Below are 23,185 nucleotides of genomic sequence, written 5' to 3'. Positions count from 1 at the left end.
GCAAGTAGTGCCAGCCATTCTCTCATTTCTCCTCCTGAATAGGAGGGGGGAAAAATGGGATGAAGAAGCTCATGGGCCTAGATAAAAACAGGGAAAAATAATGTAATTTATTGCCCTTAAAATAGATTTGGATGGTGAGAAGTGAACAGCAAAAACAACAACAAATACACTCCAACATTCCCCTCTTCCCTCCTTTTTTCAGGCTTAACTTCACTTCATTCCTGACTCATCTGCCCCAGCACATGAGAGTGGGGAGTGGGGGTATAGTGAGTTCGTAGCAGTTCCTCTGCTGCTCCTTCCTCCTCACACTTCTGCCGTACTCCAACGTGGTGTCTTTGCGGGCTGCAGTTCCTCTGAGGAGAACCTATTCTAGTGTGGGTTCATGAACTGTAGTTCCTTAAGGAAATTAGCCAGCTGCTGTGGTGTGGGGTATTCCATGGCTTGCGGTGTGGATATCTGCTCTGCAATGGTCCTCTTCACAGACTACTCCAGTGCCTGAAATACCTCCTTGCCCTCATTCTTTTCTGATGGCATTCATGCTACTATTTCTCACTTTTTTTTTCTTACTTTGCTTGTCTGCTGTTTTAAATATGTTTTCATAAAGGTGCCGACCACTTGGCTGCTGGGCTGAGCTTCTAGAAGGCACTTTTATGGTAAGCATACTGATCATCAAAACAGCCTAGTAAAGAATTGCCCCTGCTAAAGATCTTTACCCTAATTGGATGTTTCTCTTACCAATAGGTTCAGAATAAATGATGTTTTCAGATTTCAGAAGAAAGAAGTATTCTATAACCTACAGTTCTTATGGTTTGTAACCTAACAAATACTGTTGTTGAGTATAGGTGTAGCACATTTATCTTGAATATGCTGTCTTCTTTCCTTGAATTATTCTTAGTATTTCATTGTGGGACAAACATTTTGATCACTTCAAGATCATGTACATTATGTAGAATGTATGTGCAGTGAGTGTTATTTATAAAGCAGAGGTTCCAATTTGCTATTTTTACAGACATCATTTGGCTTTATTAATGACAGATAAAATACTTTTACAATGTTCTCTGCCAAAACACTGCCACTTGCTATTCCTTTTCTACCTTTTGTTCCCTCCCCACTCAGACACATGCTTCCTCTTCTGATTTTTTTTTCTCCTATTATGCCAGTAAGCCTTACATTTTTTCAGTTTGCTTGCTGGGAAAATGTGAGCACACTTGATTCCTGTGAGTTCTCAGGTGCTCTCACGTGGTAGGTGATGGCTGAAGCCAGAGTTCATCCAGCGTCAGGGATGTTGACACAAGTTTCACTACATGGCGTAGCACTACTCTGTCACAAAGGTAATTCAGTCTTTGCTAGAAAAAGAAGAATCAAACTGAAGAGCGAAGAGGTTTTTATCACTTAAACATTTCTTCAATGAGAGTGTGAAAATGAGGGAGCCTTGCTTTTTGTTTTCTTGAGCAAAACAAAACAGTGATGAACCAGAAAGTTGCAGCAAAGTTGTTTCTTTTAAAATACATTTCCAATGGAAATAAAGCATTGCTTAAATACAAATAATCTATAACTGACTAGTTACAAAACGAGTTCTAGCAGAAACTGGAAATTGTTCAATAATATTCAATAATGCTGCTTAGTGACACAAAGCATGCATCATGGTAACGCGGAACAGTTACTAAACTACTCTTCAGGATAAATGATGTGATGGAGGATATTAAATTATTTAATTTGGAGTTAGGAGATAACGACAATCTCTGCTACTCTTCCGTGTTGAGATCTTGAACAATTTGCTGAGTCTGGATCTTTCCTAGACAAATATTAGATGGTTTCAGAACAGTGGCTGTGTGCTACCAGGTTCTGAGCCTTTTGCCTTCATTTCACTTAAATGTTACAAAACACGTGAGTACATGAACTTAAGTATTTAGAATTTATAAAATCTAACATGTCTGTTGGTCATGATCTCTAGCTCATTATAGGGCAAAAGTGAGATGACAACACACACAAATAAGCTTGATAAGTTTTTCTTTTTTTTTTTTTTTTTGGTATTGGATTTGCAGCAGTGCATATTTGTTGCATACTACCAAAGTGCATAGAAACTCTGAAAATGTTGTATGTTTGTTTTAATGATCGTAACTTTTCATTTGCTGTATTCAGCCTGATAAAATGGGTGATTTGCCATGTCTTTAAAGTGTTAAGATACTGAATGCCTTTTTCAAAATCTTTTGTATTTTATCTGCGTAAAACTAATTACTCTTCTTGCAAATCAATACAAAATAAAACTATTAAGTCAACAAGGAACATACAGTGATAATTCTCAGTTTACCCTGCAATTTTATACTACTGCTCTGGCAGTTGCCAGTTGCCTGGAGACTTGCCTGAGACTCCTGTGGGAAGTCCTGATCCTGCAGTTGGCTTTTTGGGCATGGTGACAATGCTTTGCTCTGCTCCTGGGCACTGTACACAACCCTTCCCATCTCCTAACTGCTCAGTTGCGGGTGAAGTTGGATAGATAGCAAGTCGTGCTCCCTAAAAGTGTATCCTTATCTTGCTCTGAAGTTAGGAGGTTTTACTACTTTTGTAGCCTGCAGCAACCACTGTTTTTCAGCACAAGCACCCAAAGCTATTAGATGTTGATAATAATTCATTATTTTATATAATCGCTAGCACTTGGAAAATCTGTGTGTCTAATCTGCCCTTCAGAGAGGAATCCATTTTATGGTTTTAGTCTACCTGTTCTGATTGTTGGGATAGAAGTTTTGGGACAAAACATTTGATTTAAAAAAAAGTTTTATAGGAATGTTTTTTAAAGTTATTCATTCTGTAATATGAATACTTATTTATTCTAGCTGGAATATGAACAACAAATACAACTTCAGCCTTTGGTGGACTTGGCTTAAGGTTTGAAACACTGCTTTGACTTTACTGACAAAAACAACTGGTTATATTAAATTTGGACCTGCTGCAGTAAGATGATAAATTTTGAAATTGTTAAAATTTGTGCTGTGAAGAATAAGTTTGGCATTTGGGTCTAAATGCAACATGGTTCTCAAACATTGTAGACTGTAGATGCAATGAAACCCTCAAACGCAAACACTGCAGGAGGAGGAAATATGGCAAAGGATACTGGCAAGAAAGAAAAATGGTATTTTTAAATATTTGCTGAAGACTGCACTTGATTTACTGAGATAGTTCTCACTGGTAAGGTGAGAAGGGATTTTTTTTTCTTTTATACTTAAACACATTGAATAGCATCAACTGATCTGCAAGTGTTACTGTATACGTGCTTGCCTACAAAAAAAATAAACCTGTCTGGAGAAAAAAGCAGTTTTTATGATTTGCAGTTTTCCACATCAAAATAAATCTTCTATTTTCCCTTCTTGCAGTCTAGCAATAATTAACTACTCATTTTCTCAGAACTGTGTACACTCCTGCTGACCTTCTTCGTGTTAACATGCAGACACAGCAGTAAATGAAAAGCTGCATTGACTTTTTCTGTGGTGCCACACAGCCCAGATAGAATGTTTGCTAGTGGAAGGAAATTATTTTCCAGCTTCTGAGAAAGTGCTGCGAAAGATAGTTTTTATGTGGACAATGCATGACTGGAGGGCAAAAAACAAAGTGCAGGGTACAGCATATTAAAGCTTTCTTTTTCTCATATTAGCTTTGCAAGAAAAATGGTAAGGTGTTTAAGACACTGTCTTGGAAATTAGGGGTGTAGTGGTCAATTCCCTGTTCCACCACTTTTTTTTTTTTTTTTTTTTGCCAGCCTGTAAGTAACACAGCCTGCCAGCTTCAGTTCTGTCTGTAAAATAAGAGTAATAGTAATCCTCTTCCTTGCAAGGCAGGATGAAGATAAGTACAGGGGTTGTTTGTTTTGATATTCTGGAAGCTCACCTGTTTTTCACAATATTGACAGTTTGTTACAAGATCTCCAAATCTGAGTATAAACTTCTACGTGCAAGTTGAAGTGCTACCCAGTGTATATTTTACTACAGCCACACTAAAAGCACAAAACTGGTCAGGTTTTGTTACTGACCCAGGTGTCTGCTTAAGCAATTTTCAAGTGTTTTGCCTTGTTAATTCCCTCGTCTTCTGAAACAATGGGTCCTACCTTCTCACCTTCACATGATTAAAAAAGTAGCTAGAAGTCTTTCAGAGAGCTGCAAATACTGAGCAGGGAAAGTGGCAATTAAGGGAGGTGAGGAAGAACTGAAAATACTGCAGGAGAATAATGTTCTGTAGCCCTGAAGGAACACCTTGGAGGTACGGTGGTGGGTATGAAGAGGAGACAGGGCTTATTGGTCAGCTGAACGGACAGGAGCATGAGGGACATAGGACATAAATCCATGGGAAACCAGCCTTCATTAGCTCTATTGCTCACAAACTGGGACACCCCTTTCTCTCCTCTATGTTTACACCCCAGCAGATCAGAGGCAAACATAAAGTAAGTTCCTAGTCAAGACAGTGAAGTTACCATTAGAGGAGAGCACCTAAGGAGATTTAATATAACTATCCTTCACTCTAGCCTACCTTGAGAAGTCAGAAATCATAGAAGAATTCAGGTTGGAAGGGGACTCATGTTGAAAAATGTATTTTAGGCCCCAGTTCACAGGGAAGGGTGCCTCCTTCACTGTCAACTTTATCCTGTAATTCAGTACAGTGAATATCAGCAATACCAATCAGGGTAGAGGGGAAAGATACTCCCATTGCTTCAGCAGAAATTCCTGTAGGAGGAGTCCTTCTTCTCAGCCACCCATTCACTCCCAGAACTGGGTGCCTCAGACACAGTTTAGGAATGTATTTATTCTTTCACCCTGGGAGAAGAGAAACCACTGTGGATAATCAACCAGTTCCTTGGTTGATTATCTGTGACTTCTGATGTGCCAGTGATTGTAGCAGGCCAGCTCTAAATCCAGATCTCCTCCCCATCATCTACAGATAAGAGGAAGGTTCACAGAAGAGCTCTAACTTGTGCCATTACTGACTGAGCAGCACCACTAGGAGTCTTCTGAAACCTGGAAAGCAGGTAACCTCAGTAACACAATCTTCATTATCTGCTTGTAGCTTCCTCTGAAATAAGCTCTCCATTCCTTGGTCCTTCCTATAGTCATCCTGTGAGTGGCTAGCACAGAATTTCTCATGGTTCTGTCAAAAATCCCAATATAAAGTCCCCACATTAAGAACTTGGTTCTTGTTACTTTCCCCTGCATTTTCTGTGTGTTTTTAATATGGGTTATGTGACTTTGTGGGCTCTGCTACCTCCTGCCTGCCTACTTCTCTGCCTCTGGATCAAAGCAATGATGCCAGCAGCACCAGTAGCTGAAAGAGCCTCTAAGGAGCTGGAGAGGCATTCCCATACATTTAGTCTGGCAGTCCAACTAACCTGTCACAGACTTCCTCCTAGTTGTTTTCAGCTGAAAAGCCTTTGGTTTGTAGCAAAAACTCTTGTTATTATTCCCCATTGCACCTAGTATAGTGAATTTTGGTCCCATAGCTATCATTCCAACTATTTCAAGTCTTTTGTACGGACATTGCCTCCCAAGTCATTTAATCAGAACATTTCATTAGTATGCTGCTATTTTTTTTATTGTGCCAAACAACTAAGTTTGTCCCAGGATAGTTCTTTGGGAATGCAACTATTAAAATCCCTCCAGGCCAATGACTTCCCTTTTGTCATTTCCGCTTTAGTTCCATACCTGGCTTGCGAGTCTTATAACTGCTAACTGCTTCCCACGTGACATTATTTAAATGCTTTGCTAAAGTCCAGACAGAATAAATCCCCTGAATTTCTGTCATGTTAGCAAGCTGGTTACCTGATTAAGTAGCAAGATTGATATTCTGACATGTTTGCTATTGAAATTTCTATTTGTATCCCCATTTTTCATTACTTTAGAGTTTGCCATGATCCTTGCGTGCTTTTTTTTTTTTTTTTTCTGGCAATAATGACAGCTAAGCAGAAGTTTTCCAAAAGAAGTCACAGAAGTACCCAGACATCATCATACTCTTTTTGTCTGGATGCACCATAATGCATATGAAATGAAAGACTGGCACTGTCAGAACTAAATAAATACTGTGAGAGAGTTCTGCCTTTCCAGCCTAAGGAGAGACCTTTGCTGGTATTGGTTATTTTCAAAAGTTCAACATTTTACATTCTTCCTGTCTCTCTGCCATTGATTATTGGTTCATAAGAAGTAGGCCTGACTAATAGAAAGTTGCTGTAAGTTTTGTTCAACAACACCAGGCTAGTTTTATTTAGTCACAAAAACTATCTCTCATCAAACTCACAGAAGAGGAAGGGAAGTTAGCAAACCTTACTGACAAAGTGTGATTATTTAATTTATTTGTCATCTCTGCGTTCATTAGGAAGATTATTCAGGATGATGAAAATTAATTTACATCTGGTTCTGTTTCCAACAGGTCAATGAGTGCATATTGCTTAGTAAGGCTCTTGACAAGGCAGGCATGACATCGAGATAATGACTGCCTTGGAGAAAATAGGAACTTTCTCTTGGCTTCAATCCTTTGGATTCACAGGAAAGGTACAGATTAAGGCAAAAATGTAATATTTCAATTGTGCCAATGGTTTTAATGGAAAGACACTGATATGACGCTTTATGATTCATTTGTGAACTGTCACATCTTTTGGGACCTACCTGGAATATGATGTGTGTGGTATGCTCTGTTGGATCCTAGAAATTCTGAAGATGCCTCACTCCATCCAATTTTATGCAATATTTACAGCAAGTCACTACACCCCACCTTTTTCCAGGAGTCTTCTCATGGTAATGTGTTCTATCTAAAGTTCTGTTCAACTCTAAGTCTTAGAAGAGCAGAAAGAATTTTGTTCCTTTTATTCTCTGCCTTCCAAGGAAAAATAAGTTTGCATACTACTCTCTGTTGAGACAAATGTAAAATCTTCAAGACCAGGTTCAGGTTCCAGATTCTAATAAGGATATAGGAAGATTTCTAATTTTCTAGACCATTTTTGTTATCTAAGTGGACAGGCAAACAACTCCAATTCTAGAGTGGCCTTGCTGTGTATTCTGCTAGTACTGCAGAAATGCTTAGTCACAAACACTGTTTCATTCTGAAGAAGCATTCCATAAGATTTAGGATTAACTTGCTTAGGAAGCTGTCTCTTCTGGGATATAAGGCAGGTATATATATATGCAGCAGGTATAAGGCTTCTTCCCACTTAATTCTTTCAGGATTAGGCAATTTTGTCTCCTCTGCAGGTTTTGAGATAACTCAAGAGAAACTGATGTATACTTATTGTAGAGGGACGCTTCTTTACTCATGGTCTATATCTGTCCTGGAATAGACCCTGAACTGGATTTTCAGGTCTCAGCTATCTGAAAATATCTTCTTACAGTTTCAATAAAATGTTCTAAGTGCACAGTCTTCTTTGTGTATTAAACACCTTATGAAATGTTACTTCTATTGCATACAAGCACTTTGGTAATATGTCTGCTTTGCTGATACTACCTGAATGGAAATAGAAGTTGTACCCTTCATGTGTTACTTAATGTGTTGACTTTTATTGACTATTATTCATGTTATCATTAAATTTCTCACTCAGAAATATGGTAGAGGAAACCCCTTAAAACTACCTGCATGTTCTAAGTATAGATGCTTTATGGTCAGCTTATACTTACGAGTATTTCTGAGTTAAATGCTACCTCTTACGTTAAAAATCTTCATTGTAATTCTAATGGATATACCATTTTGGATATACCATTTTGTATCACCACTGAAAACAACACACTCTTTATAAAGTAATGAAGGAGGAGACATAACCCATTAAATCTGAAGAGTCTGGCTATCAGTAAATATATTTAGTTGCTCCGCAGATGTGCTGGGAGGGATTTTTTTTTGCAGAGGAATTATGTGTAGGAAAGGACAGAAGATATCCTTTGGCAGGTACATCCCTGCACCAAGCAAGACAAAAGAGCAATGCCACAAGTCTGCTGTGGGTGCTGTTCAGTGTCTTTCCACTTTTTCTCAGGCCATTGATCACAAGGATCATCAAGAATATTTATCAGGATGATGTTAACTCTAGTTGAACGCCTCAATCTAAGATCTGAGGTAAAAGCAGTCTTTCAATTCACACAATTTTAATTGTTCCTTCATAAATGTGCTGTCTCAAAAACAGTGATATCACAAAATCAAAGAATCATAGAATATCCTGAGTTAGAAGGGACCCACAAGGACCATCAAGTCCAACTCCTGGCTCTGCACAGCACCACCCAAAAATCAGACCATGTGTCTGAGAGCGTTGCCCAAACACTTCTTGAACTCTGACAGACTCAGGGCCTTGACCCTGGGCAGCCTGTCCCAGTGCCCAACCACCCTCTGGGTGCAGAACCTGTCCCTAACACCCAGCCTGACCCTCCCCTGTCCCAGCTCCATGCCATTCCCTCAGGTCCTGTCACTGTCCCCAGAGAGCAGAGCTCAGCGCCTGCCCCTCCGCTCCCCTCGTGAGGGAGCTGCAGGCCGCCATGAGGCCTCTCCTCAGCCTGCTGTGCTCTGGGCTGAACAAACCAAGGGACCTCAGCTGCTCCTCATATGTCTTGCTCTCTAGGCCCTTCACCATCTTTGTAGCCCTCCTTTGGACACTCTCCAGTAGTTTTATGTCCTTCTTATACTGTGGTGCCCCAGACTGCACACAGTGCTTGAGGTGAGGCCACACTAGAGCGGGACAACCCCTTTCCTCAACCAGCTGGCAGTGCTGTGCCTGCTGCACCCCAGGGTACAGCAGGCCCTTTAGACTGCCAGGGCACACTGCTAGCTCATATTCAATGTGACATTGACCAGAACCCCCCGATTCCTTTCCGTGGGGCTGCTCTCCAGTCTCTTATACCCAAGTCAGTACATATATCCAGGTTTGCCCTGTCCAGGTACAGAATTCAGCGCTTGCTCTTCTTGAACTTCATTTGACTGGTGATTGCTCAGCCCTCTAGACTGTCAAGATCTCTCTGCAAGGCCTCGCTACCCTTAGGAAAGTCAACAGTTCCTCCAAATTTAGTATCATCTGCAAACTTACTTAGTATATATTTGAGTCCTGCATCCAGATCATTTATAAAAACATTGAAGAGAACAGGCCCCAGAACGGAGCCCAGGGATACCCCACTAGTGACTGATGGCCAGCCTGATGTAACTCCATTTACTATAACCCTTTGAGTCTGACCCATCCTCCAGTTGTTCACCAGTTGTGTTGTGTGTTTCTGTAGCTGTATGCTGGGCTTTTTGTCCAGAAGGATGCTGTGACAAGAAGTACTGAAAGTTTTGCTGAAATCCAGAAAGACTACTGGCTTCCCTTGGTCAACTAGATGGGAACCTTATCATAAAAAGAAATTAAGCTAGTTAAACAGGACTTTCCCCTAATGAACCCATTTTGGCTGTGACTAACACAGACTAAACACGGACTAAATGCTGGAATGGATGAGTGGAGGTGATGGAGGACAATCCCTTACAGGGCTAACTTCAGCGTCAGATCAAGTTGCAATGGATGTTTGTCTCAGGGCTAAGTGCTGTGCTGCCGCTACTCACTCAAGCTTTGGTAAGTCAATACAAAACATCATCACCTCTGGGAGCATGGTAAATCAGTACCTGTTTGTCTGAAATGTATGTAGAAGTATCATTGTGGGTTTTGAGCAAAGCTTATTAGACTGTACCAGGGACTATGGTATTGATCATCTCCAGATTTAGCACCCCTGCCCTGGAAAGAAAATATCCTTACAGTGCTTAAAGAATTCAACAATATCACTTTTCTGTGTATTAGGTGGCATAATCCATGAATGCCAGATTCAATTTCTATACTCTCTTGAGGGCATCAACACTGGTCCCTGACTGGGTTAATGAATATCTTTCCAGGAGACTTCACTCAGCCTGCTATTTATTTATGGGTCATTGTGAAGCAGAGGGTCATGGTGATGTCTTTATCTGAATGTGGGCGGGTGTGATGAACACATGCATTTATGTGTCCACATTGTGAAGAAAAGCTAGAGAGCTGTGTTTGCTATTCCCACCAAAGATGGTGGGAAAGCAGAATAACCAGCAGTTACTGCCCAGTGACAGTGTGGATGGAGTGGGCTTTTGAAGAAGTTTTTGCAGTGCCAGAAGAGGTGAGGAGCTGCTTCTGGGTGCTCTGGCCAGCCACGATCCGTTTTGAAGTATCTTTGGTAGAAGGGCTTTGGAAACTGCAAGCAGCCATGTAGTGAGGCATGCATGGTAATCACACCTCTCTCCATCCAGCAAAGCAAGAGCCACAGTCATATTTGTGCAAATTCCAGCAAACAGATGTAAAATATCCAGGACTGCTCACCCCTGTTCAGGACAAGAACAGAGCCATTCCTCTGACACACCTCATGCAACCGTCTATTGATCTGCAGCCTAGGCAGTATTCACATTTCTCTATAAAGGAGAGATACGAACATTTGGAAGCCCTCTGTGCAAACTCTTTCCAAACACTCGTCTCATTTCCCTTGGGCTGGAAGTCATTTTAGATTTGCCAGCTGGGACTCAGCCCCTGGGCTGATTCCAGCACCTGAGCCTAGGTTTGTATCAGAATGAGCTGGCTGCTCCCGTGGGATATTACGGCATGCCCTGACGCAGGGGTGCTTGGAAAGGTGCTGCCGGACCTCTGGAAGGAGACAGAAAGTGGCAGTGTCAAAGCTAGGTGGTGGCAGAGCAGTGATATCCAGCTCCTTCAGATGTTTAGTTCCTGGTGAGTAGTATATTTAAGAATATTCTTAAAGCTTGTGGTGGTAGCAAGAGGTGCTGGGCTAGTTGCTTTTCCTGTTTCTTCTGTTGTGAAATTTAGAATATCTGAGACTAAATATATAATCACCCCTGCACCCCAGAAGAAGCCCCAAGAGCAGAGACAAATCAGATGGATAATTGTCTAGTCCTAACTGTCTGAATGTAGAATGAAACTTTAGTGTTTTCTTTGATGTTTATTTCCCAGTAAAAACAAATTGCTTTTTGATATAATGGTTCAGTCTCTCGTGATCTTTGTATTTATATTATTCTTGTACATTATTATTTAAAACAAAACAAAACAAACAAACTAACAAAAAAACAACAAAAAAACAACAGTGGCCTATGTGATCACAGCTGAAGAATGCAGGAAAAAGGTAAAGGAAGAAAAAGTACTGTGTATAACTAACATAATAATTTATTGACTTATTCACAACCATGAACAAGAATGTTTGATTCATCTTGTTTTACAAAAAATGGGTCTGCAGGGTGTGGAGTGCCATGCAAATAGCAATTGCAGATTGTTTCTAAACAAGGATAACAGGGCAGAGATTGTCAGGGAGTTAAGCGATGAGGAGATTTATCTCACTTATACTGATGGCAACAGAAAAAGGAAGACAATGGTTTATCTGCAGTTCTGCTCATAGCTTTCAGCTAAATTCTGTTTTATATTCAAAGCTCTCTCCAAGCATTTGCTTTTGACAGTTTCTGAAATATTTATCAGCTCAGATTGACAAAATAAGATTTGGGCCTGTGATGTAAGCCAGACATCTAAATCAGACCTTGTATAGAGAAAATAATGGGTGTTCCCAGCCTAATAACCCAGAACTTGGCCCAACAAGGGGGTCTGTCAAGAGGAACTAGATACTTAAGGAAGTTTGACACTTGTCTATGTAAACTGCTTTCAACACGATACTAATCCATGGCTAGTAAAACTGAACTGGTGTCCTTTTAGCATCTTTCTTCAGCTGGGTAGATTCTTTCACAGCTATCTTCTGTGTCTCCTTTTGAGCAGCTCCCCCAGCACAGCAGCACTGAAGTTCTTTGCTCTGGGGGCGGCCGCCTGGGGAACACAGTGCAGCACATCCTTACAGGAGTGAGGAAGCTTGAACTTGAGGAAGCTTGGGTGAATGGATTTACTACTGACACAAGCCCAGACACTGCGGGCTTGTTCTGGCCCCTCTTCTGTCACTCAGGATTTTATAGACTGAAGAATTGAAATACTGGAAGTCATTTCTAATCTCACTGTGGGGAAAGTTGTACTACTGGTTCCACCCAGCTGAGGAATTCCTGAAGAAGCCAGGTATGCTTAGATAGAGGACTCACAATGTGCCTGTCCTTGAAGATGGCAGCTTATACCACAAGTAGTCCTGGGCACTGCCTGTAATTCAAATCTTTCACTGTATACCTGGAAGATAGTGCTCAGCACCTCTCTTCAGTGGACTTTCCTTGTAGACACTTGAGGACTCAGACAGTTCTACTCCAGTTACTCGGTAAGTGAGGTGCTAGCTATTATATGCGTTATCTCGCCTCTTTTTGTGAGCTCTAGGGATATCATCTAGAAATGTTGGATTCAGTTTTACACTGCAGTTGTGAGGCTATGCAAGCTTTTGCTCAAAGACACTTTTGTCCTTTGGTTTTCCCATGATAGAGTTTTGGACTCTAGAGATTTCAGCCACATTTGACTGTACCTTTCAAACAAATAATTCAGACCAAAATATACTCCTGGGAGGCAGCTAAGCAAATCTTTCATGATAGTCTTCAGAGTAGTGCATGTGTTTAATGAGCTCTTATGCACAACACTAGGTATACCAGGAGGTAAAGATTTACAGCCCATACATTCTTTCCCTGCCTGCTATATTTGGAATTAGTCATAATTATTTCTCAGGTTTATCACCCAAGATGAATAAACTTCAATGGAGATTTTCCTTCTCCTTTGCACTCCCGCTCCTGCTGTGGCCAGTTTATTCTTGTAGAGTTTACTGCGTGACTAGAGTCATAGCTCCTTAAGATAGATGGTCACACTTGTGCTTTGCCACCTGTGTTTCTTGAAGACTACTGGGCTCTATGTATTGAGATGGTTCATTATCTTCTGTTGTGGATGTGATTATAACTCCTCTGTGAACTTTCATGCCCGGGCCTAGACAGACATGCTGATAGTTTAGTCCTGTCTCTGCTGAGACTTTTCAAGATGCAGCAGTCCTTTGGGCAGGAGAGATGTGCACATGTGGGAAGTGCAAATACTTGCATGTTGACTATCTAACTTGAGCAAGCTGTCATAGGTTTGCTGGTGTCATGTTGAGAAAGTATGCCTGTGTGTAGGATCTCATGGTGAATCGGCTTTCAGGTTTATTGGTTTACCTTAAAGGCTTTTTGGTGGCCTTTCTGTTGGCTGCGGCTTCTCTCTAGGCACATCTGATTGGATCTGCAGCCAGCATGGGAGGTCATAGAGCAGAGGGATGTTAAAATACGAGTGCAGGTGCTGACCTGAAAGAACACTGAAGAGAACGAGGCATGTGCTCAGAGTCATCTGACAGGTCTTCCTACCTGAGGAAGGACAACAGGCCTCTTCAAGTCAACCCAAGCTTCATATCTTCACTCTAGAATCCAGCCTGTCCCTGACAGGAACAGACCTGCTTCAATGGGATGGATGCACTGAATGCAGCGATGGAAAATATAAGGTCAGCAGTCCTCTGGGGAATCTTACTTGCTATTTAGTAAATACTTTTAAAAAATTCCCTAAAAAACTGTGTTAACTTTGTGGTGACATTACTGATCTGCAATGCATGTGGCTGCTTGTGATGGGGGTTCTGTAGGCTGCTGTTTTACGATATTATATGATCTTAGCCTAGCTAAGAACAAAATAAGACATATTTGTTTAATTTCTCATGGCAAACAAGTCAGTGTTACTGAGTAGGTTGTCCTATTATTTTCTTTGAAAATAATGCATTTTACTCTTTGGGCATAAAGAAGTCATTACCCTATTCCTGCCATGATAGGCAGTCAGCCTGAGACTACAGGTGGGTAAAGCACTTAGGTGTTTTTCAAATCCTGCTGTCAGTGGCATTTAAGCATCTTTTTAAAATTAGAAATGAGAACTTGAGAATTAGGGTGAATCGGGGCCTTGGTAGTGATGCGCATAATTGCAGCATAAAGCCAGCCTTCCCATTGACCAGTAGATGGGGCAAGCGAGCCTCCTTACAGTTGTGACCAAGATTTTTCTGAATGCAAAGTTAAAATGTAGCCCTCGTTGGCTCCTAGTTCAAAAGTCTAGTACGGACTCTCTTCACCTTTGTACTGTAAGGGTAAATTACGTACTTTGACGCAACTGGATTATTTTCTTTACAAACATGTGTCGTAAACAATTGTTCTCTTCCTTGAAATTCTGAGATTTAAAATGATGTTCCTTTTCGCACAGGGATGGAAACAAATCTTTTGAAGGTTTTGTTGGGAGAAGATATGGGAATGAGTGTTCCCTCCCCAAAACTAGCCAATAGTTAGATGTTTACAACACTCACGGGGATGCAAAGGATCCAAGTTTTAGTCCCTGGTAGTCTTCCACGTGCCCATAGAGTGTATCTGTAACAAGATCACCTTACCTGCCTACTTAGGTCACCTGCTCCAATTGTCTCCCCCAAAAGCTGTTGTCACTTTTATAAATTTATCCATGCACCAGATTTGTACAGCCTCCATGGGTGACCACAGCTGCTGGTTGCTGACTATCTTTCTGCCCATGCTTCTGGATCCCACTCATACTACATGTGATGTACTTATCCAAAGAGAGGCTGACCCTCAAAATAAGTCAGTCCCCCAATACTGCCTGTCATAATGATTGAAAGATTTGTCTTAAACATGAGGGAACATAGAGTTCTTATTTTTTATCTATAGTTTCTGCATGTTCTTCTACATATTAGCTCCCTAAGTGTGCTCTGCTCTGTCCTTCCTGCTCAGCTTGGTGGTACGAGTTCTGGAGCTGGCTGTGTTCTTGCAGTCAGTGTGGTGCAGGTGCAAGAACCATTTGCTGCCTTGCACTGAGGCAAACATCTCCAGTGACATTGGCCTTGTGTGTAAGGTAGGAGGCTCACCAGGTGCAGAGCCCAGTGACGACAGGGAGCTCCTGCTTGTTTCATAGACAAGATATTGTTCAACTAGTTGTGCATATCTTGCCCTTGTGGAAGCAGCTCCCGCTGTTCAGCCTTGAAAACATAATAGTTATACTGTATTTATCTTACTTTAGAGTAGGGCAAGCTTTCTGAGGTATTTGGGTGGAGGGGCATAGAAACCTGTATCTATATTAAACTGGATAAGCCAGGCAAATACAACATGCTAATATAAAACAGAACATCTTGGCTAAAGATTAAAAATAATAATAATAATAATAAAAACTCTTACTCCTCATATTTTCAAACTCTGAAACAGGGGTAATAGATGTAAGCCTGCCTTCTTGGATATGTAGGGAAAACTTCAGCTGCTGGGCTTTGACTGACTAGTTTAGCACAGGGGTCTACATGCCACCATCTGTCATTATCCATTTGTGATACCTAACACTTTTCTCTGGGTGGGAGAGAGTGCTGAGGAATTCCCGGCTGGATCTGTGTGACTTTGTGCTCTTGCCTGAAGCTGCTATCGAGGTGGGTAATACTGGGTGTGGAGGGGAACAAGGCTGAAGCTGATACAGACTGAGAGCAGCTCCTTTGCAGACAGAAGTGTAACCAGACTCTACAAAGGTCTAAACTGGTAAGATTCTGGCTCATCTTCTCCTACAGTACATTGTACAAAATCTGGGTCTTATCCCAAGCTAATCTTTGTTTTTGAAGAACAACTTGTATTACCTTTTCCTCATATAACTTAAAGGGTGCTCCAGCTTCTCCTTTATCAGCCACGTGATGCCCTCAGACTTCATCCCTAGCACTGCCTCTTCATGGTGAGCAGCCTGACTCAGACCAGGATTCTCACAGTCACATTCCTACAGCCCGCCACAGTCCTCCTTTCATTACTTTCCAGTCAGTCTAGTGGTGATCATACAGGAAAATTTCCTCTGACTTCTGCCGTATCTGCCTTTGCCTTTGAATGTTTTCATTGGATCATTAAGTTTTGGATGAAATTGCTCTGTGTGTTTTCGGCTAGCACTTGCATTGTGTTCATTGTGTTCATCTTGACCGCCTGCTTTCCTCTGATTTCACCACTGTCCTCATGGTCCTCTAATTATTTTTCTTTTTGTCCTTCCCTGCTCCTGGAGAAGTGCTCTCCAGTAAGCTGAGCAGCGTTACTCTCACTGAACCCCCCCCTTTCACCTTCCACTCCTCATCTTCCCTCAACAGCCCGTACTTTTGCTCTCCATTTTCTGCTTTGTTGATGAAAAGAACTGTTTTATAAGAAACACGCTGCTCCCATGGTAGGTATAAAAGCTTGTCTCAGACTGCATGAGCTCCTCAGGAACTTGGGCCGTGACAGAAATGCAGCACGAGGCAGCTGGGAACACCTACAGCATGCGATGGTTTACAGTAAGCCAACTGTTCAGTGACATGCTGGCCTCTGAGGAAAGCTATGCGTGCTCTTAGCCAGAGGTATCTCAGGAGGATCGAGAGTCTGTCTGCTATTTGGCTCCTCACAGACAGCAGATGTTCCATCAGAAGGTGAAGCATGCAGTAAATGACCGTATTTACTTGAGGCAAAATCAAGACAAGGCAGCGGTCCAGCCAAGCATGTTTACTGCTGCAGGAATGCTTTTGTGCTGATGCAGCATCTTTCACCCCAGATCTCAGAACGTTTTGAAAGCATTAACAAACGCAAGCTAACACCAGTGTTTGCAGGCCTATCTCAGCCAGATGTTTGCTACCTGCTTTGGTTACTGCCATCCATAGAGCCCACACCAATGTTGGGACTGCTATGGTTACGTGACCGTGTATTTCCTTAGCTGCGTAGATGGTGTCTGCGGCTGGAGCTGAGCTCCTGCTGATGCAGCTACGCTGTTAATGGCGCCTGAGCAGGCCACTGTGCAGCTAGCTCAGGTGGGAGCCTATGAGGTGCTGTCACTTCAGCACAGGCATGCAGTTGTCCTATTTTTAAGAGGAAAAAAAGTCTTAAGACCTGGACTGAAGGCAAAAGACAAGTCACAAAGATGCGTCTCTCCTCTCTTCTGCTTCTTCAGAGGGGGGGGGGGGAATCAGAAAAAGTGAAATACTGCGTTGATTATTTCAATTAAAAATTGGTTCATGCCAGGTTGTGCCATATCTATGTCCTGACTGAATATTCAGCTAATGTCTAATGCAGAGAAATGTCCAGTGATCCAAAAGGGAGAGAAGTAGTGTTTTCATATGTTTGCAGTTTTAAGCTTAATCCCATATTTTCCTCATGGACCAACAAATATCTCTTTGGATGCTTATTCTGAGATCCAGAGGTCATTTGTGAGTCTTCAGTGGCACACAGAAGAGAACTGTCTCTTTGGCCAGCAGCAGCATGTTAATTCAGGGATTTCAGGTTGTTTTTCTAGTGAAGAATGTGCTGCCAAACAAATGTCACCTGGCTGTGGGTACGTGCCAGGGGGTGGCAATGAGGTAGGAGCCAGCAGGACTGCACTTCCTTGAACAGTTTCCAGCAGAGCCCTGCAGACTTAACGGCTCTGGGGTGACTCGGGGATGGCTCTTCCTCTTCATGTATTGCCAGATATTTCTGGTAGATGGCTCCTCTGCATTGGTCCAGTGCTCCTCTAGTAAATCCTTCCCAAAACATGCAAAAGGCTCAATCTCTGACAAAAAATCATGGGATGGACAAACAGCTCATGTCCTTCCAATTTGCCTACTTTTTACTGAGAAACTCTCGTTATTCCCTTCTTCTTTGCTCAGTTCACTAGTGGTGTTTTTCCATGGCCCAAATGACCTCGCTAGAACCAAAGCGAAACAAAAGGACCTCCCCGCCTTCTGCTCTGAGTTCCTTAACTATGAAATGCTTTCAGTCTTGTATTTTTTTCCTCTGTTCCACACTCTCTGCTTTCTGGCTGCCCACTGTGACAGCCGTATCTGTTTGATTTGAGGGAAGCCTTGCATGTGCTGTGACTGGCTCCTTCTGCTAATAATTTGTTCTCTGGAGCCTGTTGCCACAAAGTATAAATAAATTTCACTGTTTAGTATTTTCCTGTTTTGTTGCTCAGCTGCTGGCAGTGAGTTGACACACCCTGGTTTGTTTTTCAAATTTATCTTCTTTTTTCCCCCCCTCTGGATAAGAGACAAAATCACCAGATTACATTAACAAAGATGCATTATTGGTGTGTACATTTTTTGGTTGTCTTGTGTTGCACTCAAAGTTCTGCATAAAATGGGAATTAAAGATGCAGCTGCCATCCTGGAACAAGATTCAGTCTGGTCCTGAGACAGGGAATAGACTTTATCCTGCTTCAAAAAGTCTAATGGTACATGCGGAACAGATACACGCTCTGTATGGAAATTGCTTTTCAGCCATCCTGCCATGTAAACTCAGTCTTATCATAAACGGCCTTAATTTAGCCCATTCTGTGTGCATGCTAGATTTACCAGGCTACGTAGCACATCAGACCTGGCTTTACAGGGCTGTGTGTAGGCACTGGAAGTTCTCTGTTTGTGGCAGTGTGCATGCCACTGCAACCTCGAGTTCAGAGAAGGGTAAATATTTAGAGTGGCTGAGCCTAAACTGGGCGCTGTGCTGTTTTAACTAGATTGTTCCTGCCTAATTTAAAGCTGGCTTAGGCATTTCTCCGCCACACCAGAATCACTGCTGAGTACACGTCCCCCTAATTTGGTATGATGAAAGCCACAGTCATGTTTTTCATGGTTCCAAGCCTGGTGCTTAGAGAACTTGAGGTTGTTTTTACTGTGTGGATGTGACTGCATGTGCGTTTTAATATAGGGAAAAACAGACCACGATCGACTAATGAAGTCAGTAGGGTGGTTACGCTTAACTACTTTCTTGGAAATCTCCATCATCCCCATCTTCCTTGGGATGAATAAAAGGAATCTGTCACTAGGCAGAAGTTCTTCCCGTGTATTTTTGATTATTTTCTGAAGTAAATAGGTTTTAAATAATGTAATGCATCAAATGTTTTTTGCTTTCTCTTCCACTGATTCCCTCTAAGCAAAGAAGGGCATCTCCGTGCACCTTGTTGAAAAAGATACAGAAAAACTAGCCCTGTGCCATTTGCATTTTACAAACCAGGTCTTGAAAAGAAAAAATGGCCTGGAGGAGGGGAAATTTTTCACCTCAACATTGCAAATGATGTGAAACCAGAATGTCCTCCCACCACAGCATATGTTTGTGGTGGGTGGGCGGGGGAGATGCAGGGAAGAGGTGATGGTATAAAAATACCTTGTAAAAACAAGTGTTTGGCTGAGCTAGAGAGTTTGTCACTTCAGCCAGACTAGAGGGGGGAAACCAGACAGACAGGGGGCGGATGGGGAGCGGGGGGGAAGAATTTATGTCACTTCGGCAAGGTAAATAACTCGACAAAGTGTCTCAGAAATAGCAGTCAAATAATTAGCACAAGAAGATCAGATATTGAACAACTAGGTGGCCTAGAAAGTTAAGAGGAAAAAGTAAGAGCTGTTTAATAGAACAGTGAAGATTGCAAGAAGCAGTTAAATGTGTGGCAAACCCCAAGCAGAAGCGTGCAGGTAGAAACCCCTAGGTAATGCACACAGACATGCCGGTAGGCTCTCTTCCTGCATTTTCATGAACTGAGCAACACGGTGCTTTCATTTATCCTTAAAATAATCCAGAAGTTCCAGTCTGAATACAGACCAGGGGCTCTGTGTGGTAACATTGCTGCTAAATGCAGCTTTGTCACACATTGCTAGCATGGGCTTCTCTGCGCGAGACACCTTCCTCTGCATGCCAGATCCAACATTTAGCACACGGCCAGTGCTGCACAAATGAGAGCAGGCACCAGTGTGGCCACCCATGATGGCAGCAAGGGTGGAAAATGGCAATTTGCCCTGAAATACTCGTGCTGCTGTGGGGGACTTGCACCTCCCCATCTGCAAGCCGGGCTCTGTGCTGGGGACCATGGGAGGGAAGTGCAGCAGTGTCCCTTTGCGTTTCAGGTTGGCAGTGCCAGCTGTTAACGTTGGGAGGGCAGTCTCCTTCCTCTGTGTGGTATTTATAGTTTTTATTAGATCTTAATTGACTTGCCTCGGCACCCACACAGCCACCCAGCCCAAGAAGAGTGCATGAGTGTGTGTGGGAGAGAGAGAAAAGAGGAGGGGAGGGAGCAGGCTGGTGAGGTGCCCTTTGTCCAGTAATCTGCTGTCTGACATTTCCTTTATGGACGGCTTCAGGTGCTGTTTTCCTTTCTACTTTTCCTCATCCCCGTTGCTTTAATCTGAATTTAAATTTGAAAGAGGCTTTAATGGATCTCTCCATGAAGAGAAGGTGCTTTACTAAATCAGATGAAAGTCAACCTCCCCCTTTCTCACTTCTTTCACTAGGAATTATGTCGTTCTCCCACGCTGGTGGTGATTTTTGTTGGTTGTCATTGTCCATCCCCCACAGTGGGACCTGCAGGGTATTTCAGCTGAGCGGGGACAGGCAAGGGGCTGCACCTCCTGGGGGGGCTTACAGCCACCCATCCCCTGTGCTGATGGGTTGTGAGGGTGGCAAATGCTGTGGAAGTTGGTTGGTCCCCAGTTTGTAGTCTAGGACAGAAGAAGATTTGGCTCTGCTCTCCACCTCTGACCTGAAGCATGTTGCTGAGCTCTGTTGCACAGGGTGGGACTTTCCACTGGTAGGTGTTCATACAAATTCGGCTATATCTGGCTATCTTCATGTGTTGGTGCGCAGTCATTTCATACTTGCATTCCACAGAACAGCGATGGGTGTTTTCCCCCTTCACAAATTTTCAAAGAAAATACACTAACCAAACATTGTTAGAGAAATTTTGCACGCTCCAGTCGGCAAACTGAAACCTAGAATACCTTCTGAGACCCCATCTGAGCAGCTGCGCTGCTGCTTTGTCCGCAAGGGCTGGCTCGGGGTAGCTGTGGGGATTAGTGGTCTGAGTTCCCTGACTTACATGCATGTAATATTAGTGAAATATTTTGGTGGAAATCTAGCTTTTACATTTCAGATTTGTTTCATTGCACCAGTTGGTGGATTGAAACTGCCATCACAGCAGCTGTCCGAATATCACGTAACGCAACACGCCTTGATGCCTTGTCATATTTCAGCGTTTGCTCACAGCATGAACAGTCCCAAGCATTGTGCTGGCATTTTTTAATTTTTTTTTATGAAGGTCCAGAGTTAGTGAAATAGAGAGGACCTTTTTTTCCTCCATTTTCTCACAAACCCACAAGGTCTCATGCCTTTTCACTATGTCATCCACCGATTTAAGGAATCACCCTTTACTGTGCAAGAGCTTGGGGGCACTTGCACCATTGTAAGAAACACAATACAGGAGGCCTAGGTAGATGCTTCTGTGTCAATGTCTTACCGAATGTAATGAGCATGTACTACCATAATTCTTGAACAGTGGATGTTTTAATAGTAAAAGATAAGATATATACAGTTAGCCAAGAACTTGCTTTGCTGGAACACATTTTAACTAAAACCTAAATCTTTTCATGGAAATTCCGTACGTGTGATGAAACTCTGGGAGTTTCTTACACATACATGTAACTTCTGATAAAAAAGAGAGAGAGGCTTTCATTGCAGAGTATTTAAAAACCTGGTAGTTAGGGTGATATTTGAAATGTATGAGGCCAAGATCTAAATGTCTTAACTGTTCTGAATGCTCAGGAGGCTGTGTGAGTCTGTTTTCTCTGGTTTCTTTGTGTGAAGACTCTCAGGGTCTTCCTTTAATTCTTATATTTTTCCATTTTTCCTTTTTTATTTTTTAACCTGAGATTGAAAGTTCATGCCCTTGCAAAATGCAAATCTTGTTATCTGGCCAGCTAGCGTATTAAAAGTTGTAGGTGTGTTGTGAACGTGAGGCAAAGAAGAAAATGTGTTGTTTCACTCGCTCTGTGTGAGACGAAAGGCCGGGCTTGATTTAAAAGTCAAATATAAAGATATTTTTGCTAACTTTGGCTTACAACATATCAAGATTTAACACATTCCCATTTCTCCTTGGGAGCTGCAAAGGGTTCAGCCCAGCTTGATCAAAACCTACTATCCTCTTCGACAGACGACACCAGGACTTTGTGAGTGTGATGTCTGCCTCACGGTGACTGCCAGTTCTCCACAGCTAGCAAGTGGCAATCGCATTTTAAAGGAAGGATGTCAGAATGTCAGAGAGCAGCTTGGTTTTCTCACTTGTCATCGTTATTTGTTTCTGTCCTGGCCGAACCACCAGCAGCAGGTTAGGGATGACACAAACGAGCAACAAATCACGGGGTGGAGGACAGAGCATGTGACAATGCCCTGGCTGGGGTGCAAACATTTGAGCTACGTTTCGAAAGCCCGGTCTTGTGTTCCGCAGGGTTCACGAGTGAAAAATACAAGTCTTTGAGGATAGCAAACAACAAGCTCTGTCTCATTAGTGTCTACCCTTCAGAGAAGAGGCTGGAGTGGATCCCATCAAGCTGCGATTTGGTTCAGTGCACCAGGGAAGGTTCCTAGAAGCATTCCCCCAGCTTCTTCACACTGTGCACTGAGGGGAAAAAAACAACATTTGGCAATTTGTTGTCAATATTTGTATAACTCCTGATGCCACTAAAACTGCATATGCAGGCTTTAAACTAACAAAAACAAAGCCATGGCCAAGCTGGAAAGCTGGATTTGTTTCCATGCACAATTAGGTTTATTTGTTTAGGTCTCATTTTATTTGCTTTCAGATGACTCAGATAGGAGTATTGCAATCCTTTCAAAGTGAAGTAGTGTTCTGTGTATTTTGGGCATTGGGCTTAGCCAAATGTGGAAAGAATTGGCTGCTCAATAGTATTTTCCTATCCAGAGGTTTTTCAAACTTTTGAGAGGAACTGAAGGAATGTCCCTTCCATGCCAGGCTTTTTTTCCCCCCCTTCAGAGCGTCTCTCCACATCATTGTTAAAGAGCACAGGAATTTTAAAACACTCCTCCGTTGTGCAACTGTTAGCAACTGCCCTTATTAATTGCTTTACCATTGTGCTGCATGCTTAAATTCTCACTGGTGTCATCCATAACGTGCTGCTGTGAGCGCCTTTTAACCCGTTCCAAGACGAACAGACGCACGGTGCGCGGCTCAGAATCTCCCAGCCTGCTAGACCAGCTCTGGGCTTGCTGAAAATGATTTCCTGCATACACGAAGGGATATTTACATTTTGGCAAGTCGCCGAGTTTTCTGCTGGGAGTCAGTCACTCATGGCAGATTATTTTCCAGTGGACATACTTGCACGCTATTGGTGTTCAGAGAATTGTCTCCAGTCTCAGTACCGTGGTGTGGTGTGTGATTTTTATTTAATTTACGCCCCCCACCCATCCCTATAACAAATGAAGG

General features: G+C 42.4%; 1 protein-coding gene and 1 long non-coding RNA gene across 3 annotated transcripts in view; both read left to right on the top strand.

Annotated features, from left to right (window-relative positions):
- Window positions 1-393: 393 nt before the first annotated feature.
- On the top strand, window positions 394-3,298 carry LOC118166132. The gene is made up of 2 exons (XR_004750362.1): window positions 394-653; window positions 742-3,298. It is a non-coding gene; the product is annotated as an uncharacterized LOC118166132 (long non-coding RNA).
- Window positions 3,299-10,613: 7,315 nt separating this feature from the next.
- The window catches only part of RBPJ (recombination signal binding protein for immunoglobulin kappa J region), a 151,525-nt gene continuing 138,953 nt past the window's right edge, over window positions 10,614-23,185 (top strand). The window contains exon 1 of one of the 2 annotated variants that reach the window (XM_035324759.1): window positions 10,614-10,714. In XM_035324759.1, coding sequence (XP_035180650.1) covers window positions 10,701-10,714 — 14 coding nt within the window. In that variant the 5' untranslated portion in view covers window positions 10,614-10,700. Of the gene's footprint in view, window positions 10,715-13,265; window positions 13,428-23,185 lie in introns of those variants that run through there. The other variant, XM_035324760.1, reaches the window with a different exon arrangement.

Source organism: Oxyura jamaicensis, chromosome 4, assembly GCF_011077185.1.
Source record: "Oxyura jamaicensis isolate SHBP4307 breed ruddy duck chromosome 4, BPBGC_Ojam_1.0, whole genome shotgun sequence".
Taxonomy (NCBI): Eukaryota; Metazoa; Chordata; class Aves; order Anseriformes; family Anatidae; genus Oxyura; species Oxyura jamaicensis.
The sequence above is the reverse complement of the archived record's forward strand: the minus strand, read 5'-3'. Positions and strand labels throughout refer to the sequence as shown.